Raw genomic sequence first — 27,916 nt, forward strand, 5'->3', positions numbered from 1 at the left:
TTATATTTTATGCCCTCAGCAGGTAATGGGTTTCTATTGTATGGTTGTTTATATTTGTTTGGAATGAAGACATTTCTACTTGTGGCAGGGGAAGGTTGTGACTGTTATTTTATGTTATTATGTTTATTTGTGCACTATTTATGAGTTCACTATTTGATGCGTGCTGTAGACTATGGTTCCTACTTACCCCAGTTTCAGGGGGACAGGTTTAGGAGTAGCTCAGAAAGCGAACCGCGAGGTGAAGTAGAGGGAATTACTTTTTTGCTGAGCTGTATCACCGTGTTGGTGTGTACCCGAGCGGAGGAAATAAAGAGAACTCTGGAGTTAAGACTATTGTAGCCCGTGTTTACTCAACGCCAGAAGGACTGGAGGGGTGAACAAGAAAAGAGGGTTACACTAGTGATCAGACATTGATGCCGAACGCATTCAGAGTCTTTGTTCACTCATTCAAACATGCAGTAGAAGCTGTGTGAGACCACTTGGAGCTATAACCGGAACCGGACTAGGAAGGATTTGGCATGCATCAGCAAAGAGGTGGTAGTAGCAGGTAAAAGTTCTCTCTGTAATTTTCATCTTTAAAAGTCGGCACTGAGTTAGGATGGCATTAGCCGCTAATCACACTGGCTTTTTTCACTGGTGGTTTATGTTTGTGAGAGGAGAAAAAGGAGCACAGCTCCTCACTTCAACAGGCAGTGAAACTCACCGAGTTGGATGTGTCGCTGGTGGGCTGGTGGGTGAATTAACCAATTCGTTAACCAAACAGGACACAGAACACAATGCATGCAAAATTGCACTGTAATAAAAATCTGCAAAACACAGAGGCCGTAAAAGGTGAACCACGTTATAGTGAGGGACAACTGTATACTGATTTTGCATCCTCCTTTAAAGGCACACTGTGTAACTTTTGCCCACTTGGGGTCAAGCGCCCCTAGTGGCCACAAGCGTCTTTTGATTGTGTATGCAGACAGTAATTAAACTGTAACTTCGGGATAAGGATTGGCTTTAAGGGCTGGGTTGGTCAAACGGGGGTGCGAAGCGGGGCTGGACTCGCCTCGTGGCTGGAGGAGCAGCTGCCGCCGCCCTCCTCTCCCCGTTGCTGCGTCGGTGGCACTCCCCCCTTACTCCCTGGCCTCGCCAGGAGTAAGTCTGCGGTGTGCCTTTCAGTTTCTTTTAACCACTTTTGTCTGATTTCTTCAAGAGGGAATTTTAATGTTCCTAACAGCATGCCTTGTCCATTTATGCACCAATAAATGCCAGTGCAAATATGGTAGTTAATTGCAGTCATCTAATTTTGATTCCAAGTCAGATACATAATTGATGGTCGTCTGGACTCCTTTGAGAATCCAACAACTCATGAAATCTCTGTAATTAATGAAAGCATAGATAGAGACAATTTTTTGACATATGAAAAACACTTGAATATTACCCAAACAAAAGTATGCCATCATAATTTCAGTAAGAAGAAAAACATAAACCCTACCTGCAGTATAAACAGAGCACTCGTTTACGCACTTGTATTTTTTTTTTTATAAATACTGTAATGAGATTCTCTTTCTAAACACATAAAATCTACACTTGGGGGAAAAATATATATAATTAAGCCCTTCATAAGATAAAAAAGAAAAAGTGAATAGCAATGTTTGTCAGTTTATTTAGAGAGGAGTCAAGATGTGCTGTAACATTGAAAAGGATCAGACAATAGCATTCGTGCCACGGAGACCAACTCCTCGTGCAATCTGTTCCAGGAGGCCAGAGATGGCACCTGTGGGGCTAGGTGCTGAAGACTTCAGACCTATTGTGGAGCTGTAAGCAGCCAGGAAAATTTCTCGCACAGCTTCGAGACGGACCTGACGCTCAGAGGGAAAAGGACGCCTGTGGAGAAGAGAGAACAATATAGGAGAGAGAGAAAAAGGTTAGGAAAAGTTATTATTCACAGGCAAAGGTTCTTGCTCCAGACTGCTGTTATGGCAATTTTTATATTCATCATCATATCGTCAAATGTATGTTCATGTGTACAATTTGTCATGTTTTAATACATGATGACTCCATTACTCTTTGCACTTTTGAACAGCTGAATCATGTTAGATTAAACAGTACAGATCGTATTGTACTCAGTGCAACACAGAGTCTCTGCTGAAGGCCAAAACTCAAACTCACATGCAGATATACACGAACGCACACACTATCAAGGATAGATAAGAGTGGCGCCCAATCTTCCTCATAATATACACGTCTTCATCATCCTCAAATATTTCCACTGTTGGGCATCTGACTCCCCCCTTCTCCTTACCTCAGGGTGGAACTTCTTATGTTATCTGTATAAAAGCTTAAGCTGTGAAACTGTTAGAGAGAGCGGGTCTCTGTCTTCGGATCGCCTGGCCGGACGGTCACCAATTTTTGTTCCACTTTGTACTCTTTTTTACTTAGTTTTATAATAAACCTTTTTTATAAAATCATCAATGCCTCGCCTGGACTCCATCACTCAACCAGAGCAATAAATCATGTCTCCAAATGAGGTCAACCGCAAATTTGCCGTGACACTGCACAGAGGTGCATACAGAGGTGTGAATGCACAGGCAGGTCTGGGACTTAAGAATAGCCTACGCTGTGACATAGCTTAGCAGGTTTGGACCTTTTGAACCTAAAAGCCCAAACATGCTCGGGCGCAAAAAACGCAAAGCGGACTCTGCGTGGACTGTTGGCACTCCTCTCCTTAGAGCTTTCATACTCCAGCGCACCTGCGCGCACTGCTGCGTAGGTGTTTTCTTCGAAATTTCCTTAAAATCCTAGTTTTCTTCTGGTTATGTCCAAAAATACAATCCTTTTGGAGGGAGGTCATACAAGTAATGGAAGACGTTCTGTTGTACTATACCTGTGGACCCTCTTGTTTACCTTGGCCTTGTACCAGTAGATGTCATCTCCAAAAGTGATGTTCATCTTTTTAAAATAATGACAATTGCAGCAAAAAAGAGCATCACAAAAAACTGGATGAAAGTTGACCCACCAACAGTGATAGACAAATATACTAGAGGAAATATACTTAATGGAGAAATGGACCCATTACCTGAGAACCCAGCTGAGAGATTTTGGGAAATGCTGGACAAAATGGATTTACTATAGGATAATGGACTGAATATTCACAAGGAGCGGGTTGGGTCGGAGCACAATGGGGCCTTGCCCATGCAGGGGCCTTCCCTGGGTGGGTGTGTGGGGGCACGGCCTATGGTTCTTGCCCTGGCGGATCCGCGTCGGGAGTGGTCGGTCTGCTGGCTGGGTACGCCGGGCCCCGTGGTCCCTGTGCTGAGACCGGGGTATCCCGGGGGTGGGTCTTTGGGAGGGCCATCTCGGGACGCCTTCTCCTGCCGTCTGCCGGGAGCTGGCTGCGGTTTGGTGCGGCGCCGCGCTGCCTTTGGCAGGGTGGGGCTAGTGGCTTGGGGTCCTCCAGGCTGTGCTCACGTCAGGGGGTGTCTTGTGTCGGAGCGTGGGTGATCGGGGATGGCCTCTATGAGGGGGGGGGGGGTCTCTGCTGGCAGCACTTGGTGTGGGGTGGCGGTGCCTGGCTGGGGATTCACACAGGGAATAGGGAAGTGCCATCACATCACATATTCAGGCCTGTCGGGTGGGGGCCCGGCCCCTCTTTGATTGCTGGGCCACCGTGTAGAGTACAAATACATCAAGATGGTGCGGTTGGGCATGGCGGGTCAGTGGGTCTCGGGGGGGGGGTGTTGCTGGGGGCTCTTTCGTGGGGTTTCTCTGGCCCATGTCGGCCCGGCGGGGTGTGGGGGTGCCTCTTCCCTTTGGGTGTGGCTTGGTGCTTGTCTCGTTTCCTGGTTGCCTTAAGGCCGGTCCTCGGCATGTGTGGGCCCGGGGCGGCCTGTCGCGCTGGTGTGGGGGGCATTGCCCTGTGGCTTGCGCTGTCCGGTGGGCGGTGGGGCCTGGGCTGGGGGGGCTATCCCCGGGGGGGCTTTGCCCTTGGGGTTTCCTGGTTTCGGGGGGGGTGCTCTTGGGGTCCGGCGGGTTTGGCCAGCTGGCTTGGCAGGTCCTGGTGGGGGTCTTTCGGGGCGGGTGGCGCAGGCTGCGCCCTTGCATGTCGGTGGGTGCGGCGTGGGGTGGCCCCTGCTTGGGTGTGCCCTGTGAGGCCGGGGTCTGCGGCTCTACCGCCTCGGGTCTGCATGCGCCGAATACCGGTGTGGCGGTCTGGCTGGGCCCTTGGGGAGACACATCTCACTCTAACTTTACAATATTCAACTCTTCCCCACCCTTCCATTTTCTACCTTGAATCTCTCCTCCCTGCTCCCTTCCCCTCCACCTCCCCCCACCCCTTCACCAAGGTGTAACACTGCCCTCTCTTTTTATATTAAGTGTTTCTTACCCTTCCTTAGGGAAGGCTGGTGATGGTCACGATTATGCCATGAAATAAATTCATTTATTTTATTGCAATAACAAAACATGCATTGCTGTCTTAAAAAGACTGCACTTCTTGTAGTGTTGACCTTTGACAGCATGTGCAGGTAAAAAAAAGCAAGAAAAAAAAGTCATGGTAATTAAAAAAGATTTTGAATTGATTTCAGGAAGGTAAATGCAAAATTTGAATTTGATGCTTATCCTTTACCAAGGCTGGATGATCTTCAAGGAGAGGAAGGAGAGCAGAGGCCAGTAGCCTACACCAGTAGAAAGTAGTTTCAACGTGAAACCAGGTACTCTGCAGTGGAGCTGGAGTGCTTAGCCATCAAGTGGGCCATCGACTCATTTAAGTATTATTTGCTGGGAAGGGAGTTTAGGCTAGAAACTGACCATCGAGACCTGCAATGGCTGGAGCAAATGAAGGACACAAACAGTCGCATAACCCGCTGGTCCCTGTCTCTTCAACCATAGAGCAGAAGACTTTGTCCCCCATGGTTCGAAGCTTGGTGGTAGGAAGGTGGAGGCTATTGGATGACCTGAGGGTACGGGTGGAGGGTTGCCGTGATGCATTTGTGAATGAGTAGCAATATTTACTACTGGATCCTGGCAGTGACCGTAAGCCAGTGCAGTGAAAAGAGAATGGGTGTGATGTGGTCATACTTCCTGGCTTGAACAAGTATTCTAGCTGCACTGTTCTGAAGAAGTTGAAGCCTTTGCAGCTCTTTGGCAGGAAGCTCAATAAAAGTCAGTTACAGTAGTCCAGCTTTGAGGAAATAAAAGCATGGACAAGTTTATCTGCCTCAAGAACGATTAAAAAACGACAGAGTTTGTTAATATTTCGGAGATGAAAAAAATACATTTTATTGAAATCTTGAGAGAAAGTTAGCTGAGGGTGAAACCGGATGCCCAGGTTTGTAACTGCAGAGGAGAGATTTAGGGTCTTATTGTCAAAGATGAGCTGTAATATGGATGAGGGGTGAGTCTGATGAGATGTGCCAACAAGTATTGCCTCAGTTTTGGTGCTGTTGAGTTGGAGGAAATTTAAGTGCATCTATGCCTTTATCTCCTCAAGGCATGCCATGACTTTTGCCAGCGTTGCAGATGGACTTGGGGCAGTACGGATATTAAGTTGCATGTCATTGGCATAATAGTGGTAGGATATCCCATTTTTGCTGATGACGTTACCGAGGGGGGACATGTAGGTTGTGAATAGCAGCAGCCTGCATTATTTCTCCCCTGGCATTTACCTTGGCAATGGAGATGAATATTTGTGCATCACGATGCGTGATTAGTGGCAAAACGCTTGGAGAATGGGCTACGTCCACCGGGAGTATTGAAAAAAAATGTTTTTTCAATGCATTGTGAAAGGTGCAGAAGGTGGACGATTCTGCATCGATGCAGGGACGAAACATAATTGATTATAGCGTTGTAATGTTGCAGCCTTATTTTGTGTTCGTGTGATTATAAAAAAAAGCCAAGTATCTTAAAAGCGGATATCTTGACACATTTTGGATTTTATGAACAGAACAGGAGAAGCCCATGCTTCACTACCTGTTACAGACGCTGCAGCCTTGGTATGAGCGTCATCACGAAACAGCTTCACAGAAAAGTTAATGCCTGCCCTCAGTGATGAAGCCATGCCCAGGTAAGAGCTTTAATGAGCCAAGCCAGTTGAGGTGCACGTACGTGTTCGTGAAGTTTGTTAGAGTGACACCGAGTGCAGCCTGTTGGAGAGCAGAGGATGAAGCTGCAGCTACTGCACAATGATTTGTTTACGAAGGGCTTTATCTTACAGCTGCTCTATGGAAAATTCATTTACTATATTATATGTGTCAACAAAGCTGTAATACACTGCTATGTTGTAGGATTGATGATTAGTTTTGTGAACAATATGTGCAGTAGCTACGCTAGGCATGTTGTTTGGTAACATTTAACTGTCTTTTATTAAGAAGAACACTACAATGTAAAAACCTCTGAGAGGTTTGAGCTAATGTTAGTATGATTTGTTAGTGTTAGTTTGAAGTGAGGAAAGAAGCATTTGTCAGAAACACAAGTGTAGCAAATACAGTCGGTGTCCTGTGTCACGGATACCACAGCACACCTCTTGTAAGAGAACTGCAGAAACTTTGTAATCTGCCATTTGCCATGTTTACAAGACGTTTGGCTTCTATTTCTGTTTTTTTCTTTTCCAAAAATTTTGGCAGGGTTTTCAAAACGTTTACATGAGACAGCAATAAGCGTAGAAAACAATGTAGTATATATGCCAGGTCAATGGTTGATGGTATGATTTATACGCAGACACTTCCGCCGAACACAAGAAGCAGGTTGCTGAGCAGTAAACCTCTGTAGCATCACACAAAGGTGCTTGTTATATTTACAGTTGTATGCTAAATGAGTGGCTATTAAATAAAGAAACTCACCTACATGTGCACGCTGCACATAGATGCCAATAGTGTCAGGTAGCAATGGCTTCAGGATTAAAGACAGATCGGCTTTATTTGGGTTCGGGACGTATTCTGATGACTATGGGCCGGGTCAGGTCTAACTTTGTAGGTCTGATTACAGCTCAATAATAAATGACAATTAAAAAATAACTAAATGCATAAATAACTCGTTCTTGACTCGTTGTGTTGCTGTGTGTCACATATATAAAGAGCAGGTTGCTGAGTTGTGTGTGTTGCAGCATTAAACCGGTACGTAGCATGTAAGATACATGAAGTTGCTTGTCTTGTTTGCAGTTGTATGCACAACACGTGGCTATAAAATAAAGCTGAGTTATTAAATAAACTCACATCACTGATGTGAATAGTGTCAGGTAGCAATGGCTTAAAGAGATATCGGCTTTATTAGGGTTTGGGCTTATTCTGATGGCTGTGGGCCGGGTCAGGTTAAACTTTGTAGGTCCAATTAAAGCTTGCCTCTGAGGGACTGCAGCCTCAGTGAACATGCCCGTGATTCAGAAAGTGTCATTTCCCTGTTTACACGGACACTGAGAGGGATGTGTTGTCAAAAACTTCCACTCTCGGGAGTTTTTAAAATGTTCCTTTTTAAGCACCAAAACACAGTTGCCGTGTAAATGCAGAGCCAAAACAAAACTTTTGTTTTCACTAGAAAATGTTCTTGTGTAAACAGGGCCTAAGACAAAGACAGTCACAAAATTCCTGAAACTTTTTTTTTTACATATGTACTGTATCAAAGGCTAGCGAACAGATGCTGTGGCACCTTCTCGCTGAAGAGCGTCGGATTACAGTGGGAACAAACTTGTGTGACTTTTGCTTCCTCCAAAGTGTTAACAATGAACATCTATCTATCTACTAATAAAAGCAAGAAAGGTCTGTGTGTGTGTGAGCGTGCGTGTGTGTGTTTGTGTGTGGAGCAAATATCTCCTCGACACGATGTGAGTTCGACCTGTCAACGCCTTCCAAATACCCCAAGTGTATGCATCCGTTACTTTGGAGTAATTTGGTCATTTCAAAATGTTTATTTTAATTTTATTTCACTTCTGGACGGCCCAGAAGGGAAACCTATTCAGCCTTTGACCTCAGTGTGTGAGGGGGTGCTAGCGCACCATCTATATCTATTTCACTGCACAGGCTCCTCACCCGAGCAAGAGTCACGTGTGCGACCAGAGCCAATCGCTGCGCACACAGCCAAGCAGACACGGACTGCAAACACGAGTGAGAGAGAGGAAGATAGTTTAGACCGGAGAGGGGGAAGGGGTGTCTGAGCAGCCGCGCTGATATACTAGCAAAGCTCTCAAGTCTCACTGATTGGGCCTGATGTGAGTCACTGATGTGCGTGCATGCATGTGCTCCTGTGTGTGTGAGCCACGCACGCACGCACGCACACACACACACACACACACACACACACACACACACACACACACACACACACACACACACACACACACACACACACACACACACACACACACACACACACACACACACACACACACACACACACACAACAACAAAAATATTAAAATGATTCAAAATACTCAAAACTAAATATTTATACAAAAAATACACAAAATGACAAACAAAAATGCACAAAACTACATTACAAAAGACACAAAAATTCACAAAATGATTCCAGAATCACACCAAAATGGCAACAAAAGACAATAATTATACAAAAAATGCACAACGTCGGGGAGAAATTCACTCAACACACACACACACATGCAAACACAAACACGCACGCGCATATGCAGGTGGTCCTGAATTACTAGATAGATGACTAAAAAAAACCTCATAAATCACAGCTTTTTGTTTCAAGGGATGGACACCAAGACTAGTGTTACGTATGGTTAATGTGAGTTTCCCCTGAAAGTTTAACAGATGAGCAATAACTGAAACTTACATTGCTCCATTTGGGCCTTCATCCTGAAAACTAAAGGGCAAAGGGGAGTCATATGCCGCTGTTCCAGCAGACGAGGTGGAGAGGGTGGAAGCTAAAGGTGGATGGAACTGGGTGGGGTCATGGATGCTGCCACAACCAGAGACTATCTGCCAACTGCCATATTCCGTGGAGAGGGAGGACCCTGACTTTGTGTAGTCAGCTGCTAACCTGTGAGAGACAGAATTAAGTGGGGGATTAAAAACAACTTTAAAGAGTAACTAAACCCCAAAACCATTTTTTTTTGCTGAAAACAAATGTATTTGGGTTTGAATAAGTGTTGTCGATTGATCCTAGCCTGACTCTTGACATTTTAGTCGAATTTAGCGTATTTTTTGTGACTGCTATCTATATGTTGAAACCTAGCTATTGCTATAAAATTTTGCTATTGACTTAGAATGGTAGTTTGTGACGTTTTGGTGGATTTTTACATCACTGTTAGCCCAGCCCCTCCTATAAAAATAGCACTTGTGGACTCTGCAATTTGTAGTGAGTAGGTTGGATTATTATTATCTGTGAATAGAGCGATATTGAGTAGATACACTAGGTAAACACTGAACACCTTATATTTTTTCTCAGTAAATATATTTCTATAGGTGCTATTGACATGAATTTTTTCTTAGATGTTAATAACAAACTGTATGTAGGTCACACATGCATATGCTTCTCCTCCTCACAAGATTTTTGACAGAGGAGTGAAAATAATTATTGTAAGAGTTGTCCAAGAGCCAAGGATCAATTGTGGAGAGCTTCAGAAATACATGGAAACAACAGATGTAATTGTTTCAAAGGACACAATAAATGCACTTAACCACCATGGCCTGTATGCACGCTCACCACGGAAGACTCCATTGCTGAAGGAAAGCATGTTGAAGCTCGTTTAAAGATTCCTGCACATTTGGACAAGCCTGTGAAATACTTGGAGAATATACTGTGGTCAGATAAGGCCAAAATATAACTCTTTGGATGCCATAGTACACCACGTTTGGAGAACAAGTGACACTACATCACCTCAAAAACTCCATACCAACAGTAGAATTTGGAGGTGGGAACATCATGGTGTGGGGCTGTTTTACAGCACACGGTACTGGCAAACTTCTTACAATTGAAAGAAAGGATGAATGGAAAAATGTAATGAGATATTCTTGATAAGAATCTGTTGCCATCTACGAGGATGATAAAGATGAAATGTGGATGGACATTTCAGAAAGACAATGATTCCAAACACACAGCCAAGGAAACTCTCAATTGGTTTCAGATAAAGAAGTTACAGCTGCTAGACTGGCCCAGTCAATCACCTGACTATTCCAATTAAAAATCTATGGAAAGAACTAAAGATCAAAGTCTAGAAGAGGCCCACAGAACCTTCAAGATCTGAAGACTGTTGGTGTGTGTAAGGTTTTCTCTCCATTCTTCCCGATTATTTTAATTGAACAGTTTCAAGGACAGATGACAAGAGTAGTATAATTTCAATGAGGTTTATTGAAGTTTAGTAGACCAAGACCACATGCACGCGCAAGATGGAGGAAGACGTCTGTGTTTCTCCACGTCTGTGTCTGTGCCTTTGCTCCTCCGCTGGGATCTCAGGCGGGGAGCTCTCTGGGCCCTCCCCTTGGGGGGTTGGGTGCTGGGGCTTGGGTCGGATTGGGGGGGTGGGCGTTGGCGGGGGGCCTTGGGTCAGTGGCGGCGTGCAGTGGATCCTCGGCTTCTTGGGGCTTTCTCGGGTGTGTGTGTGTGAGGGGTGGTGGCTACCTTTCGGCCTTAGATCTCTGGGGCGTCTGCTCTGCTGTGGGGGGTGGCTACCATTGTTTCTGCCAGCCTGGCTGCATCTTCAGGCCCGGGGTGGCGCTTGGGTTCGCAGAAACGGTTATTGCACAAACATCGTCATGGATGCTTAAATGGACACTTGGTCTTATACAACATGTGACTGGTATGACATACACTCAAGGTCACACTTTGGATCTGATTATCTCTAAAGGTGTTGATATCGCTGCTGTCGATGTAAGAGACTCAGCTCTATCTGATCATTTCTGTATCTTTTTTTACTTAGAGACTGTCCCTCCTACTTCTGTGTTTAAAGAAAAGATACATAAACGACAACATGTGCACAGTTTATGGAAGCTATAGCGATGACACCAACCACCAAGTCTGTAATGTCATAGATGTGGTGGTTCCAATCAAAACTAAGAGAAAAGCAAATACACAGAAAACAACTTGTAGGAGGACTGAGATAATGCAGAATTTGAAATCTGATTGTAGAAGAGCTGAGTGTAAATGGAGATCAATAAAACTCCAAATTCATCTAGAACTGTACAAAATAAGTCTGTGTAAAATCAATGATGGCTTGTTCAAAGCGAGGCAGCAATACTTGCTAAAAATGTTAACAACTCTCGCACATTGTGTTCTGTAATTGAAAAGCTTACAACTCCCAGATCAGATAGCTCCTAATTTACTATCAACTGGAAATTAATTTGCTGTATATTTATATTTATTATAATGATTGGACAGCTTCAACCACTGAGGGATGAGTCATGTTCATTACAGTGAACCCAAAAACAATAGAAGCAACAATTCAGCAGCTGAATCCATCAACGTGTTAAATTGCAATTAAATTGGGCTTTAAGCCTTTATTGGTCATGTATATATTGTTACACATATATTGAAATTTTAACACATTCCTGGGGAGCAGACGGCAGCCATTTTGCGGCGCCTGGGGAGCAGTTAGGGGACTTGCTCAACATCCCACAGTGATGGCCCAGGTGAGGTTTGAACCGGGAACCCTCTGATTACAAGGCCTTGACACAATACCCTTAAACTTCTTTAAAACTGTTGTGGCTGGGCCTGTCCTGGCGGGGGGTCTTGCATGGTGTGGCCCCTGCTTGGGCGTTGCCCTGCGAGTATTTCTTACCCTTCCTTAGGGAGGGCTGGTGATGATCAATTATGCACTAAAATAAATTAATTTATTTAATTGCAATAACAAAACATGCATTGTTTGCTTGTAGTGTTGGCCTTTGACAGCATGTGCAGACAAGGTAAAAAAATTAAAATAAAACTTGTGAAGTCAATTGTCAGTGATTTGTGTCAGATAATGAACTGCTCATTCCAATCAGGCACGGTACCAAAATCCCTGAAAGTAGCTGCTGTGAAACCTCTGTTAAAAAAGAGTACACTGGTCCCGCTTCCGGTCTCATGGCGTAAGCAGAGTAAGGGACCAGCTCCGTGTAAAATTGATTAAAAGTTTACTTTCCGGACCAGCCAACTTCAAATAAATCGAGCCACAACATCAGTGAGATCAGAATGTCTCAAAGGAGGGGCAGGCAATACACGCAGACAATTCTGGAGGTTGAATCTCACGCCACCACCGCAGAAAAAAGTGAAGGTGCTAAAGCTAGCGGCACTACGGGCTAACAGAAGAAAGCCCAATATCACTCGGCATTTTGCGTGCCGAGCTGAGATCAGAATTCAACTCGTACAGAGACACCATGCGATCATTTCTTAAAACAGAGATGGAGGGTCTCGGCAAAGAAATACGCGTCGAGATATCATCCTTACAGGAGACAACTAATGCAGAGATGAAAACTATCCGTGATGAGCTAAAGGAAAAAGTTGAGAGACTATCTTCAATGCAGGCGGAAGCGGCTGACACACAGACGAGCATGGAGCAGTCCCTCAGTGACACTTCTGACAGACTTACAGCTCTGGAGAATTCCTACCAATCTCTGTCTGCTGATCATAAGAAACTTCAAGACAAATGCATCGATTTGGAGAATAGGAGCCGCCGTCAAAACATCAGGATATTAAATATTCCAGAGGGATCCGAAAAGCAGAACCCATCCACGTTTGTGACTAAGTTTCTGTCCACAATGCTTGGTGAAGAAAACTATGACCGTCCCATCCTGGTTGATCGTGCCCACAGGAGCCTTGCCCCAAAACCACATAGTGGTGAACGACCCCGACCTATGATCGCCCACCTCCACTACTATTCGGATGAAGAAAAGATCATGTCGCTGTCTCGGACTAAAGGCAAGCTGTTCTTTGAAGGAGCACAGGTACACTACTTCCCAGATATGAGCCCAGATGTAGGACGACAACGAGCAGCCTTCAATCAAGTGAAAACTAAAATCCAATGCAGAATGTTTTTTCCTGCCAAATTGGAGATTGCAGTCGACGTCTCCAAAAAAACATTCATCGACCCACGGGAAGTGGAGAGGTTTATTGACAACAACAAGGTACCTTCACTGGAGGAGCAACAAAAGAGCACTAATTTTGACACTTGTGGTAATACTGTGGCCTACAAGAACTGTGTAACGGACTGAACCAGGTACCCAAAGAATGTGAATATTTTTACTTTTTATTTATTATATTATTATTATTTTTTTTTTTTATTATTTACTTGTTCCTACATTTCCCCACTATGAATGTATGTGCATATGTTGGCACACAGGTATACATAAATATGTTTATAAGCATATGGGTGTGTATGGAGGTATATACATGTATATTTGTACACAATGTTATTCATTTATTTAATTATATAATTTTTTACAAATACATTCATGTATATAATTACAACACGCTTTTGTTTTGTTTTTTCTAAGATTTTTTTTTATTTATTTGCTTTAAATTTAAGGAACTGTTTTGATTTGATAGATATTGGCCAAGTAATGTTAAGAAGGTCTGAAAAGGAAAAAAAAAAAGAAAAGGAGCTTAGTGGTAAGTCAAACGTTAACACACCTCTCTGAGTGCATAAATAACCTTTGTTTTGGGAACATGCATTCTCTCTGTATAAGTTTTGACAGAGTAGCTAGTTCAGGGAGGGGGCAGGGCTTGGTGTATTTAGAGATTTTGGTTTACATTTTTGTTTGTTCTGTGTTTTCACCTGCACTACTATTTAATATGATTTCTACCTTTATTGGAGGCCGTCCAAAAAAACAAAACTGAGTAATTTTTCATTTTTCCCGAATAAACAGTTATGGCTAAAAATAATATTTTGCATTTATCTGGGCATAAAAATTTGGTCAATATTATCTCCTGGAATTGTAAAGGACTCAATGAACCTGTTAAACGAGGGAATATATTGACTCACCTTAAAAAATTAGACATGGATATTGGGTTTTTACAAGAAACACACTGAAAAGAGATCATAAATGGTTGCGAACTAAATGGATTGGACAATCCATTGGACAAACAATTAAGGAATTGTTCAAAAGTAATATCTGATGCTCGAGGAAGATATGTTATTGTTACAGGAAAATTGCACAACAAATCAGTTACTCTAGCTAGTGTATACGCCCCCAATGTTGATGAAGTGACTTTTTTTTTAGTTCTTTCTGTACAGCATTAATAATTAATAATTAATAATAATTAATAATTGGAGGGGATTTTAACCCTTCTCTCCGGTTCATCATTCGTTTTCTAGAATAGATTTCTTTTTAATCGATTATACATATTTAAAACATTAAATATTGTGATTACAAAGCAATTGTGTTATCTGACCATAGTTCGGTGTCATTCCAAATAGAGATGGAATATGGCCCGATAACCAAAAAATGGAGGTTTAATAATGCAATTCTATCAGATGATAAAATAATTGCAGAATATGCTATTATGCTAACTCTCCTACACCTGATCTATGTAAAAGAAAGCGGTCAGTGCAAACTGAACTCAATTTACTATATACAGCAGAAACCATTAAATCCTTGACACAATTAAGGTACAAAAATTATGAATATGGGGAAAAACAGGTAAACTATTAGCCCAGCAAATTAAAGAAGAAGCAGCGTCAAGGTTAATAACAGAGATACGAATAGATACTGGTCAGACAAAAGCAAATCCTAAAATAATAAATGATACTTTCAAGAACTTCTATACGAAATTGTATTCTTCAGAATTGAATAATGATCCAAACTTAATAGAACATTTTTTTGATAACCTTCAAATACCTACTATAAGTTTGGAAAACAAAAAGATATTAGAACAAAGTATATCAAACTTAGAAATAAAACAAGCCATATAGTGTATGGAAAACTCTAAATGCCCTGGACCTGACGGTTACAGTGTTGAATTTTATAGACCAAATATCACCACTTCTTTTAAGTGTTTATAATGAAGCACTGGCTATAGATTCTCTACCTCCTACACTATGCGATGCATGCATTTCTTTGATTCATAAATCTGGCAAGGATCCACTAGAACCAGGTTCATATAGACCCATAAGTCTCTTGAATGTAGACCACAAAATATTGGCAAAGATCTTCGCCATGCATTTGGAAAAGGTCCTTCCAACTGTTGTGTCACCAGACCAAACAGGATTTGTTAAAGACAGGCAGTTGTTTTATAACATCAGACGACTGTTCAATATTATCTACACTCAAAACCCAAATAAGGAAGTAACGGAAATATTGCTCTCACTAGATGCCGAGAAGGCCTTCGACATGGTCGAGTGGGATTTTCTCTTCTCGGTCCTGCCGAGGTTCGGATTTGGTCCCTACTATACTTCTTTAATTCACTTACTTTACGCTCAGCCTAAAGCGTGTGTTCACACAAATAATATGGATTCTTGCTCTTTCCCTCTCCACCGTTCAACACGACAGGGTTGTCCTTGTTGTTTGCGTTGGTCATAGAACCTCTTGCTATTTTGCTGCGCTCTGCGGGCAATTACAAGGGGATTGTAAGAGAGGGTACAGAACATAAAGTATCCTTGTATGCAGACGATCTGCTTTTATACTTTTCAGATCCAACTTTGTCTCTACCAAAAATTATGACCATGCTATCAGATTTCAGTAAAGTATCGGGATATAAAATTAATCAGTCAAAAAGCATACTGTTTTCAATTAGCTCTAAAGCAAAAATTCAAATACACATGCTCATCCCTTTTTCCTTCACTGTTTCAGGCTGTTTCAGATATCTCGGAATAAACATCATGCAGGAAATGTCTGGCCTCTTCAGCAAAAACTTTGTAAATCTTTACAAACAAACGGAGCTACAGATCGAGAAGTGGTCTAATCAGTCTTTCCTGAGTCTTGGAAGAGAACAGACGTGTTTCAGATGCTCTGTGCAGGATGGACGAGAAGCTGACTTGGAAAAAACATATACAAATAGTTAAAAACAAAGTTGCCAAAAGCAGTTACATCCTATGGAAGCTTCAACAAATCCTACATACCAAATCACTTAGAACAATCTATTCTTCACTCATAGCAACGCATTTAAATTACTGCTCCGAAATATGGGGAAATAACTACAAAACGTATCTTGAACCATTATTTAAACTACAAAAAAAAGCTATAAGAATTTTATAAGAATTTTACCACACCACACAACGCACACACAAACTAATTATTTGAAAAGGCAAAATACCTAAAACTGCAAGAAATAATACACTACAACACACAAATACATGCATTTTGGGCTTCATTTAAAAAACTACCACATCAGATACAAAAACGTTTCACATACAAACAAAATGCCTATGACTTCAGACATAATAATGTGTTTAGACTAGACAGGGTTAAATCCAACATTGGGAAACACAGTACTGTGTATAGAGCTATCAACCACTGGAATAACCTTGATGCAGGGACAAAACAATCCGAAAATCTGACAAGATTTAAAGAGAAGACACAGAGGATATTCCCACACACATACAAGATCAACACAGCGATGACATGGAACTCATCAACTGGTCATTGAGCGCCATCGACTCAATCTTCACGAAGAGACGATCACCACAGCACGAACCAGCGTGTCCGAAAGACACATACCCAAGTGGATATGTCATGGAAGGGAAGAAGCCAGATGCTCTGTCTCTCTCTGCTGTCAGTGGAAGATGTGGAGGACATCTATCTGTTAGGGGTCATGATCTTTGGCCTGCTAATGATAGGGGTATGTGCCTTTCTGATGTGTCGTATGCTGAGGCGGCTTTCCGAGGATATCAAGGTACTTCGAAAGAAGAAGAACTTTTCGTTTGGAGAGCTGGAGGAATGTAAACAACGTCTGGAAAAGAAAGCCTGAGGGGATACGGATAACAACGAGAGTGAGGAGGAGTAATAACAGGAACAATGACTGCAGATGAGAACACATTCAACACAAAAAAGGGAGAAAAAAAAAAAAAAAACATAAATGAAAAGATGAAATTGTGGTATGAAGAAGATAAGAATGTTGGAAATGACCAGGAAAGAAACGAGCTTTGATGTAAAATTTTCTGTGTTCAAAGCAGGGGATGGATTTAGATAAGCAAACTGCTTTTTTCCGTCGCCCTTTCCGGCATGCAAAAAAATAAAATAAACGGTGACGATGTGATTTCTGCTCTGAATGTCAAAGTGAATTTCTGTGATTGCAACCATGTCAGAAATGAACTGAATAAATAAAAATAAAATAAAAATCTCCCGATCTCTCTCGCTGGTCGAATTAATATCATCAGAATGAATGTTCTGCCAAAATATTTATTTTTATTTCAGTGTGTTCCAATTTTGATTAATAAGAACTTTTTTACCAAAATAAACTCTTTAATTATGTCCTTTATTTGGACTAGAAAGACTAGAATTAAAAAAATAGTTTTTACAAAGACCCAAACCCATAGGAGGAATGGATTGCCCAACTTCCGGCTGTATTATTGGTCCTGCAATATTCGATGTATGTCATTTTGGAATGGATCTCTCAAACCTAAATGGGAACAGATGGAAAATCAAGCTTTCTCCCCTAATACATTGAGATCATTGATATACTATACCTCCGACCTTTCTAAATTTAAGAGTCAAAATCCAGTTGTGTCTCATTCATTAAAAATCTGGTCTCAGTTCAGAAGACACTTTCAGTGGAATCAATGTTCAGTCCTTACACCAATAACTGGTAATCAAGCACATAAGTTGTTTTCAGGTCAAACATTTCAATGATGGTACCTCAAATGAGTGCATGCAATTATAGACCTTTTCATTGATAAATTATTTCCAACATTTGAACAATTAAAACATAAATTTAATATTGATAACAAAAACTTTTTAAAAATATTTACAAATACGTAATTTTACTAAGACAACATTTTCCTCTTTTCCCAATCAACCTGAAGCTTGTCCTATGAACAATGTATTACTGAATAACCCACTTAAAAAAGGATCCATTTCTAAAATATATAATAACCTTTCACAGATAGATTGTATAACTACACTTGACAATATAAAAGCTGCCTGGAATGAAGACTTGGGAATAAATGTCACAGACGACCAAAAGACTGAAGCTCAAAAACAGATCTACTCTTCTTCAGTTTGTATCAAACACGGTCTCTGCAGTTAAAAATCCTAAAAATCGATTGCACTTCTCCAAACAAAGACTGTCCAGGATGTTTCCGGAAGTGGATGCTTCTTGTGAACGTTGTGGCTATGCCCCTGCTTCATTGTCTCACACATTTTGGAACTGTCCATACATCACCTTCTACTGGTACAAAATAATTGAGACTTTGTCAGTCATTTTCAATGTTAAACTTCCAGCCGATCCAGTAATGTCATTATTTGGTGTTGTACCTACAGATACACGTTTGAACAGTTTGCAAAGTAATGTATTATGTTTTGTGATGTTGCTAGCCAGACGTCTAATTTTGCTAAACTGGAAAAATAAAATCCCTCCTACTCATCAACACCTTCTCAGAGCTGTATTGCAATATTTACAATTGGAGAAAATTAAATATTCTTTAAGGAAAAAAGAACAAATATTTTACTCAATCTGGCAACCCTTTATTAATTATTATGATGATATGTAAATTTAGACAGACCTCCTAATACTTAATTTGACCTAGTTATTTATTTTGTACTTAAGGCTTCAAGTGTGTGCAGGATTATTTTTTTTTGTCTTTGTTTTTCTTTTCTTTTTCTTTTCTTCTCAGTTTACATTCAATGTATACATGTAAATGATTTGTATAAAACTGTTGGAAAAAAGTAATAAAAATAATTTGGGAAAAAAAAAGACTACACTGGATGCCTCTATACTGGCTAACTATAGACCAATCAGCAACCTTCCATTCATAGCCAAGATCATTGGTCTTCAACCAACTGAGTCAATCCTTAACATTCAACAAAATATTTGATACATTTCAGTCAGGCTTGTGCTCTTATTAAAGTGATCAATGACATAAGGGTGACCACTGATTCAGGAAAAGTATCTGTTCTCTTTCTATTGGATCTTCTGTAAGTGCTGCATTTAACACTGTAGACCAGGGGTGGCCAATCCTGTTCCTCAAGATCCAGCATTTTTTAGACGTTTCCCTCTTCCAACACACTTGATTGAAATGACCAGGATTGTTATCAGGCTTCTGCAGAGCTTGATGATGAGTTAATCATTTGAATCAGGTGTGTTGGAAGAGGGAAACATCTAAAACATGCTGGATAGTGGCTCTTGAGGACCAGGATTGGCCACCCCTGCTGTCGACCATACAATTTTGTTGCACAGATTACAAACATCCGTTGTACTAAATGGAAAAGTAATGCAATGGTTTAGGTCCTACTTGGAGGAGCGAAGTTATTTTGTAAGCATTGGAAACTTTGAATTTGACAGATTATCAATGTCCTGTGGGGTTCCTCAGGGCTCTGTTCTTGGACCCCTTCTGTTTAACCTTTATATGCTTCCTCTCGGACAAATTTTACAGAACCGTAAGGTTGATTATCAGAGCTACACAGATGACACACAACTATATCACTGAACCCAGATGACTATGGTCCCATAGAGGTGTTATGTGACTGCTTAGAAAAAGTAAACTGCTGGATGAGTGAAAACTTTCGTCAACTAAATAATGACAAGATGGAGGTGATTGTCTTTGGAAACAAGGAAAAGAGGCATACCTGTCAAGTTTTGGATTTAAAAATAAGGGAAATTTTCTGGCGCCCGCTACGAGCCGTCCCACCCGCCCAACCAAGCTCCAGTATTCCTTATATTTTAAGATAGGTGTGCAAGAATTCTAAAATACCCACTTGTCAATCACTTACTAAATAAAATTATGTGATTAGAGTCTGGTAGGTCTATCTTTATTAACATTAAAATGCTGTGAACATTCCTACTAGAGCTGGGCGATATGGACCAAAACTCATATCTCAATATATTTTCTCAAAATGGTGATATACGATATAAATCTAGTTAATTTTATTAAATAAAGTCTGACCAGAAAGACAATTCTGGGTTAAATTTGTTGATGCTAAATACCACACAGGGTCATTTATTAACAAACAGCTGCACAATATGTGCAGTCAGAAATCCATCTAACTGAGCTTCACATGCTGTTCTGAGAAGTAAAAGCAGCGACTCCTAAAACTAGTATTTTGTTTCATATGATATATGAAATATTATAGTTTTTAAAAAAAATAGAAAACTTGATTAATCTTGAATCTCAATATATCGCCCAGCCCTAATTCCTAAATTATAAAACAGCCTAAATAAAAACATAAATGTGTATATGAAGCACATGTGTTTATTTAATATACAAGTCAACACGTTGCATATTTACTGTTTATTTCACATTGCTTGTCTTTAAGTTAAAGATTAACATTTTATTTTCATTATATATTTTATTTAAATTTCTCATGCTCACTCATGTGGTTCTCTGGTATTCACTAATGACTTATTAGACGCATTTGTGGCAGACTTCACATTCTTTAACACTTTTTGAAAGCGGTGTATATTTGTGGCGCTTATGATTGGCTGATTTTTCATGGTGACTTACGTCGTTCCTTCCGCTGTGGGAGACACTAAAATCTCAGTTACTAATCTAACAAAACGTGTAACTGTGTCCCATCCTGCAGCTCTTTAGGAAGGTAAACTCTCTTTAACATTTCACAATGTATTTACACGAGTTCTTTGTTTTTTTTCTCGCTGGAACGTCTTCATTCATCCATCTCTTTTCTGAGTTGTTTGTTGCCACTGTCAGCACTAATCTCGCGAGGACTGACACCCAGGTCATTTCAGATGGCAGTTTTCGCGAGGCTAGTGACGGTGTTCATTATTTAATTACATTAAAATACGGGATATTTACGGGAAAATACTAATACGGGAAGATGGCGGGAAAGAGGGGTAAAATACGGGAGTTTCCCGGCCAAACGGGATACTTGACAGGTATGAAAAGAGGACTGCTATCAGCAAGTATCTTGAGTCTCAATCTTTAAAAGCTAAAGACCAAGTCAAAAACCTTGGTGTTCTGATTGACTCAGATCTGACATTCAGCAGTCATATCAAATCTATCACAAAAACGGCCTTCTACCACCTAAAGAACATCTCCAGAGTGAAAGGTTTAATGACTCAGAAAGACTGGATTATTATAATGGTTTTCTGACAGGAATCCCCCAAAAGAGCATCAAACACTTACAGCTGGTTCAGAACACTGCAGCTCGGGTCTTAACCAGAACAAAGAGGTCAGAGCACATTACTCCAGTTTTAAAATCTTTAAACTGGCTCCCAGTCAGCATCAGAATAGACTTTAAAGTTCTGCTGCTGGTGTATACATCTGTGAATGGGTTTGGTCCAGAATACATCAGTGAGATGTTAGTCAGGTATGGACTCAGACGGTCTCTCAGATCTATGAACACAGGTCAGAAGTGGAGCCCAGACTATGATTGAGAGGCAGATTTTTGGTCATGTTGTTGATGTAATGTGTTTGTTGAAGATTTTAAGTTATTTTACTGGTGATTAAAAAAAATCTTTTGCCGACTTTAATGTTCTTACAGATTGTAAGCTGTTGAATGTTTACTGTTACACTTTTTGATCATGTAAAGCACATCGAGTTGCCTTGTGTATGAAATGCACTATACAAATACATTTGCATTGCCTTGCCTAAAGCAATACTTGAAAAAAAAAAAAAAATCTTGGGATATTTTTAATTTCTTTAATCCTTGAACTAAGATTGAGGAATGGGATTGCATTGTTTTATAATGTATTTTTATAAGTATATACCCAGGCACTTTATTGCATCCACATCCCATTTAGTTTGTAGTTTTTCTAGCGATAGTTGGCTCATAGTTAAATGTGTTTTCAAAACATTATTTTTAAACTGATCCCAAGCCAAGTGTCTGGGATTGAATACAAATAAATAAAAATTTATAGTCAACATGGATCTACCAGGGCATTTTAAATAAAATCAAATTATCGGTAAACTAAGGTCAAGATGAAAAATAGCCATTGGCTAACTCTGGTAAATTTACTGCATGTAAAGTTAATGAATGTACATTGTCCCTGTCAAATAAACTGAAAAAAAAAACAAGTTATTTTGGACTATCACCTCCCTGTCTTGTTACTTTACAACAGGAGAAAGTGTGTTTCCTCAACCCTCACCCATAAGCTGTATGTTAAGAGTACAGGCTAAAATTCTAGTTCAAAAGCTCAGAAGCTAAAGGCCAGGAATCTCCTGGATATTTTGTTGGTGTAAAAATGAATATCCCACCTACTGGGATGACTGTAAAAGTTGAGGAAAATTTCCTCACCTCCGGCTGGGGACAGCCAAGGGGCTGCTGCCTGTTCGTATGACATCTTGTTCAGACTGGCATGATGAGGAGCTAGAAGATCTGGCCTCACTGAGTGGATGGGCGAGTTGCTCATCCAGAGGGTTTGTCTTATTCCAAACTACCATTTGAGGAGATGAGGTGATGCTTTTTCTCCTGCAATTAGAAAAACATCCCATTGGCAATAACAGAAAATAACTTTATAGTAATATCAGACCTAAAGGCTCAAAGCCGCAAACATACTCGGGCAAACATCCAGAGTCTGCCAAGCCAATTAAGTGCAAAACTCAAATTTTACCAATGCGCGGCGTCTGCTGTGTCACACAAATCACAGTGAAAAAAGAATAATTATGAATAATATTTTACCTTCTTTCAAGTACCTACAGCACAATAAAAATGTGTTCAATCAATCAATCTTAATATATAAAAGTGCTCTTTATACAAAGAAAGCAGCCCAAAGTGCGTTACAAAGTTGTTATTTTAAAGAAAGCAAATTATATGCACCACACTCAGAAACACAGATTAAAATAAAGACAATGGCGTATGACACATACTCTAGACGAGGGGTGCCTGGGTGAAATTGATCAGGGGGCCAAATTTTTTTCAAGTGAGACCTCAGGGGGCCTAATTACACTTTCGGCCTTAAAGACCAAAAAAAAGACTCAACATATGGATATGCTGCTTGAAATTGTTGATCAAAGCCTACACATCAAAAAACAAGTTGCATTGGCACCACAATAGCCTCACAATGAGGCCTATAATAATTACATAGCAAGTTACCCTTCAAAAACTTAACAAATATGGCCATTTCCCCACCTTCGTCTGCCTGTTCGTATGGCATCTTGTAGCCTACATTTATAAATTAGAAATGCGACAGAATAGACAAAACACCTTTTCCTATAAATAACACAAGTGTAAAATGTAAATTACTTTGATCATATTTATTGAAGGCTTGAAATCATGAAATCATGCCAATGCATAATTAGGCCAATTAAAAGAAAGCTAGGCCAAGCAGGCCTAAACAAGTCATGGAAAGTAAATGCCAGAACAAAGTAATCCAGCAATAGGCCAAGTGGCTGAATATCCAGTAAGAATTAGTAAAACAAAAATGTTCTTGAAAAAAATATCCAAATATTACCTATCTTAAAACAATACATTGGCTCAATAACAGAGGGTAAATGGTAAATGGACTTGATTTTATATAGCGCTTTATCACCACACTGAAGCAGTCTCAAAGCGCTTTACATATCAGCTCATTCACCCAATCACTCTCACATTCACACACCAGTGGGACAGGACTGCAAGGCAAGGCGCTAGTCGACCACTGGGAGCAACTTAGGGTTCAGTGTCTTGCCCAAGGACACTTCGACACATAGTCAGGTACTGGGATCGAACCCCCAACCTCTCGATCAGAAGACGACCCACTACCACCTGAGCCACGGTCGCCCGTGATGGCACATTCACTTTGTCAGTCATCACATTTCCACACACCCATGCTTATGGCATGAGCCTATTGTAGAGCCTACATCAGTCAACCCCAAGTCCCAACCCCTTTCATTCCCACCCACCCATATCACACTGGATTATGTTAAATGGGGAGACAAGCCATCTTCAGCTACATTTTACTTGTCGAAGCCAGACACCTTTTCACTTTCACCAGCTTAGCTCAGCTGCAGCTGAGGCGGGCAGCAGCACCAGACCACCAGACCAACTGACCAATTTTAACCTTATTATAATGTTAATTCCTTATCAAAAACATCCCCAGAATATTATTGGGCTTCCTTCCTCATCTCTGAGAAATCCTCAATAATCCTGCTCTCTGAGCTGCTTCTTTGCCCTCTTCTGAAAAACGAGCTGTTCAAATTCTAGTGACGTCACTAGAATTATGAACCGCCCCCTCCAGGCCTGCCGCCAAGTGCCTGCTGCTGGTGCTGCACCTCCACGGTAATAAAGATGAGGAGCAGAAGAAAGTGAATTAGCAGCTTAAAACTTTCTGACCAATTCTAAAACCGGGCTGTGTGAGCGGGCGTGTTTATAGACGCGGACTCCACATGACTCCACACAACAGTTGATCACATTTGCTATTCACACATTCTTGTTGTTGTTTTCAACCAAAAAACTGCACACTACAGTAAAACACAGTTATTTAAGCAGATATTAGGATTTTGAGTCAGAAAAACACTGTTTTATGAAGTGTATGCACTGTGCAGCAACAGCAGCTTCAACAGCAAAAGCAGCTGTTTCAGCCGCTTCAAACACTTACGGAGCTGCTACGTTGCTTCATTGTCATCATCTCATGTAGAGATTACAGGAATACTTCATTCAAGGTGATAGTCCAAACCGCTGTGTCGCATTGTGTCACAAACACAGTGTTGTCAGATTCGTGGTTCATATTTGGGCTGTTCTAAGACATGATTGGGCTGGAAATTGTCTGATATGGCAACACTGATTACCGATTTCACGTGTGACGTCACAAATGTAGAAAGTTTGAAATGGGGCAATTTCCTCTGTGTTATAAGACTTACACAGACCACAAACAAATGACTGGATGGGTCTATTTCACATTTTGTGTGCTGGTTGACACAAAAAAAATTAAAACATGAGATAAAAAATTATAATAATAAATGCTCTCCCCTCTCCCATATCAACCACGGGACAGATGTGATATACAATCAGGCCAGGTCCGGCCCTCGGGCTGTAACCATGGCACCCCTGCTCTTGACAAATTGACCCCATCATGATGTAATGATTGTATAAACTAACTTAGAAATTAATAATTATGTAACACCCTGGGCAAAGCAAGGTAAATGTATTTGTATAGCACATTTCATGCAGAAGGCAAATCAATGTGCTTTACATGTTTAAAAAAAAAACATTTAACAGTTTAGAAATCAATAAGAACATTAAAATCAGTACTAAAAACATTAAATCAACAAAAAAATGATTAAAAATCTCCTTCTCAGTCACATAGAGTCGAGAAAACTAAACTTCATGATAATATCTTATTAGTTTTGCTGTGATGGAAACTATACTAAAGATTTTTCTATCCAAATTTGTCTTGTGGATTGCATCCAAGCCAAGTGTCGCATACATGTCAAGCTGCCTCAGAGGCTCACATGTTGTTTTTTCTCTAGTTTTCAACAAATGTTTGTATTCATGGTTATTAGGCGGCAGCAAGCCGGCCAGGATATCTATGCAGATATAGTGATGCATACCACTTTTTTGTAATGCCCTTGACCAAAGTGTCTTGTTTGCCAAAGTGATTCAGCCTAAAGATGCGTTTACACCGAACGTGACTGAAATGACTAGATTACATTCAAAATCAATAACGCGACCTGAGGCGACCTCCCTTCAAGCAACACGACTTGTGCAATTCCGTTGACCAACCTAGTCACTCAAAGTTAAAAAATTTGAACTTTTCGAGCAACAACTACCTGTCTGTAGAGCCGAGGCAGCAGCCATTGCCTACCGCTATAGCTAGAAGGCTGCAGCCGGAGGGCTGTACACTTCTTCAACTTACCAGGGCAAAATTTCAGCGTTTAACGCCTTGAATGAGCCTACATTCTGAGTGAACTCATCCTTTAGTCATTTCGGTAAACAAATTAGGTTTTTTAACTTGTACAGATTTTTAGAGCAACCCAAAGCAGCACAAGTTGTCATTTTGGTTTCCGCCCCTCCCACAGTACAGAAACAGAGTCACAAATGACCTGCTGATGACCTCCAACTCCGGTTCCACATCCCTCCTCATTCTTCTCAACCTCTCTGCTGCCTTTGACACCATCGACCACAACATCCTTCTCTACCGTCTCCAGCACATTGGTCTCTCTGACACCGTCCTTCACTGGTTCCGTTCCTTCCTCACTGACAGGACCGAGTACGTGGTCTTGGGGAATGCTAAATCCCGCCTCCACACTGTCACCTGTGGGGTCCCCCAGGGCTCCGTGCTCGGCCCCACCCTCTTCACTATTTACATGCTTCCCCTCGGGTGTGTCGTCGGCAGGCACAGAATTAACTTCCACTGCTATGCTGACGACACACAACTCTACCTCAAGGTCTCCCCCTCTGGGTCCCCCTCTGCCACCCTCACTCGTCTCAGCTCCTGCCTGGAGGAGATAAACGCATGGATGAGACAAAACAGAAGCCATCCAAACTGGTACCCCTCAACAATTCCGTGCCTCCCCCATCGCTTCAGTTTCAATTTTTGGCCACAGCATTCCCCTCTCTCCCTCCATTACCAACCTTGGGATGAAGTGTGACCCCCACCTCTCCTTCGACAACCATGTCACCCACATATGCAAAACCTCTTTCTTTCACCTCCGTAACATCTCAAAACTCCGTCCTTTCCTCTTCCTTTCGGCTGCAGAGAGGCTCATCCATGCGTTTGTCTCCTCCAGGTTGGACTACTGTAACGCACTCCTCATCGGGATCCCTGGCAGGAACATCCAAAAACTCCAGTATGTCCAAAACAGCGCTGCCAGGGTCCTGATGAGGGTGCGGAAATACGATCACATCACCCCCATCTCCGCCCGCATAGAGTACAAGGTCCTCCTGCACACCCACCACTGTCTGCACGGTGATGCCCCTACTTACCTCACTGACCTCCTCACACCACACACCTCAACCAGGACCCGGTCAGGCCAACAGCACCGTCTGCTCACGCCCAGGACGCGGCTCATGACCATGGGGGACAGGGCTTTCGAAGCTGCCGCTCCTCGTCTGTGGAACGCCCTTCCTGACCACCTTAGGTCTCCACAGACGGTGGATGCTTTTAAAAAAGGACTAAAGACCTTCCTTTTTAAAAAAGCCTATAGCTAATTTTAACTTGTCCTGCTTTTATTGTTGTATTGTATTGTATTTTTATCCTGTTTTACTATGTAGCACTTTGAGATTTTATTTGAAATGTAAAGTGCATTATAAATAAAATTCATTATTATTATTATTATTTTGACTGAAAAATCTGCTAAATGATCCTGAATGTCTTCTCTCCTATAGAACTCAATGGACAAAAGGGGAAATTTGCGTCATCAAGGACGTCTTTTCAACATGGCGGTGCACAGGCTCTCAAACGGTAAAGTAGTCCCATTCTCAAGAGTTAATAAAATGAATATGGTGCAAAATAATGCGTTTAGTGACAGACATTTCAACAATTTTAGGCCACATTTGTAAAAACAATGGAGGATCCCTTTAAGTGAGACAACTCGTGCAAATTTTGAACAGCGACGCTGTGTTGCAACATCCAATGGGCAATGAGTTTCTGCCCACGTCACTCACCTAGTTGTCATTGTCCGCAACAGTGTCCCGCAACATCTATCAGCGTGTGCCGCATAGTGGTGTTTGCACATTTTTTAACAGAAACAGACCCTTAGTATATCAATGGGCTTTCTACAGGCAGTTCACCCATGTGATGTCATCACCCCATGGCAGATAACAGACTTTAAATAAGGCTCATCTTAAAAGGCATTAAAATGAAAATGGTATGGAATAAGGTGTTTTCTTAAGCACAAATCTTCCAATATTTGCTTAGACCTGTCAACTGCCAGTATTCATCAGAAGAGTTCTGTTGATTGCCTTTGAACATGTCATGAGATAAAAAAAACATTCCTGAAAAACCTTGGCTGAATAAACATCTCAACTTAACA

The 27,916-nt window shown here is 41.2% G+C and overlaps 1 protein-coding gene across 3 annotated transcripts in view; it reads right to left on the minus strand.

Annotated features, from left to right (window-relative positions):
• Positions 1 to 1,635: 1,635 nt before the first annotated feature.
• mtmr14 (myotubularin related protein 14) overlaps positions 1,636 to 27,916 on the minus strand; it is a 100,305-nt gene continuing 74,024 nt past the window's right edge. The window contains exons 18-20 of one of the 3 annotated variants that reach the window (XM_028447072.1): positions 22,260 to 22,433; positions 8,773 to 8,979; positions 1,636 to 1,872 (exon numbers count right to left, since the gene is read on the minus strand). In XM_028447072.1, coding sequence (XP_028302873.1) covers positions 1,692 to 1,872; positions 8,773 to 8,979; positions 22,260 to 22,433 — 562 coding nt within the window. In that variant the 3' untranslated portion in view covers positions 1,636 to 1,691. Of the gene's footprint in view, positions 1,873 to 8,772; positions 8,980 to 16,201; positions 16,815 to 22,259; positions 22,434 to 27,916 lie in introns of those variants that run through there. The other 2 variants (XM_028447073.1, XM_028447074.1) reach the window with 2 other exon arrangements.

This window comes from Gouania willdenowi, chromosome 5 (genome assembly GCF_900634775.1).
Source record: "Gouania willdenowi chromosome 5, fGouWil2.1, whole genome shotgun sequence".
Taxonomy (NCBI): Eukaryota; Metazoa; Chordata; class Actinopteri; order Blenniiformes; family Gobiesocidae; genus Gouania; species Gouania willdenowi.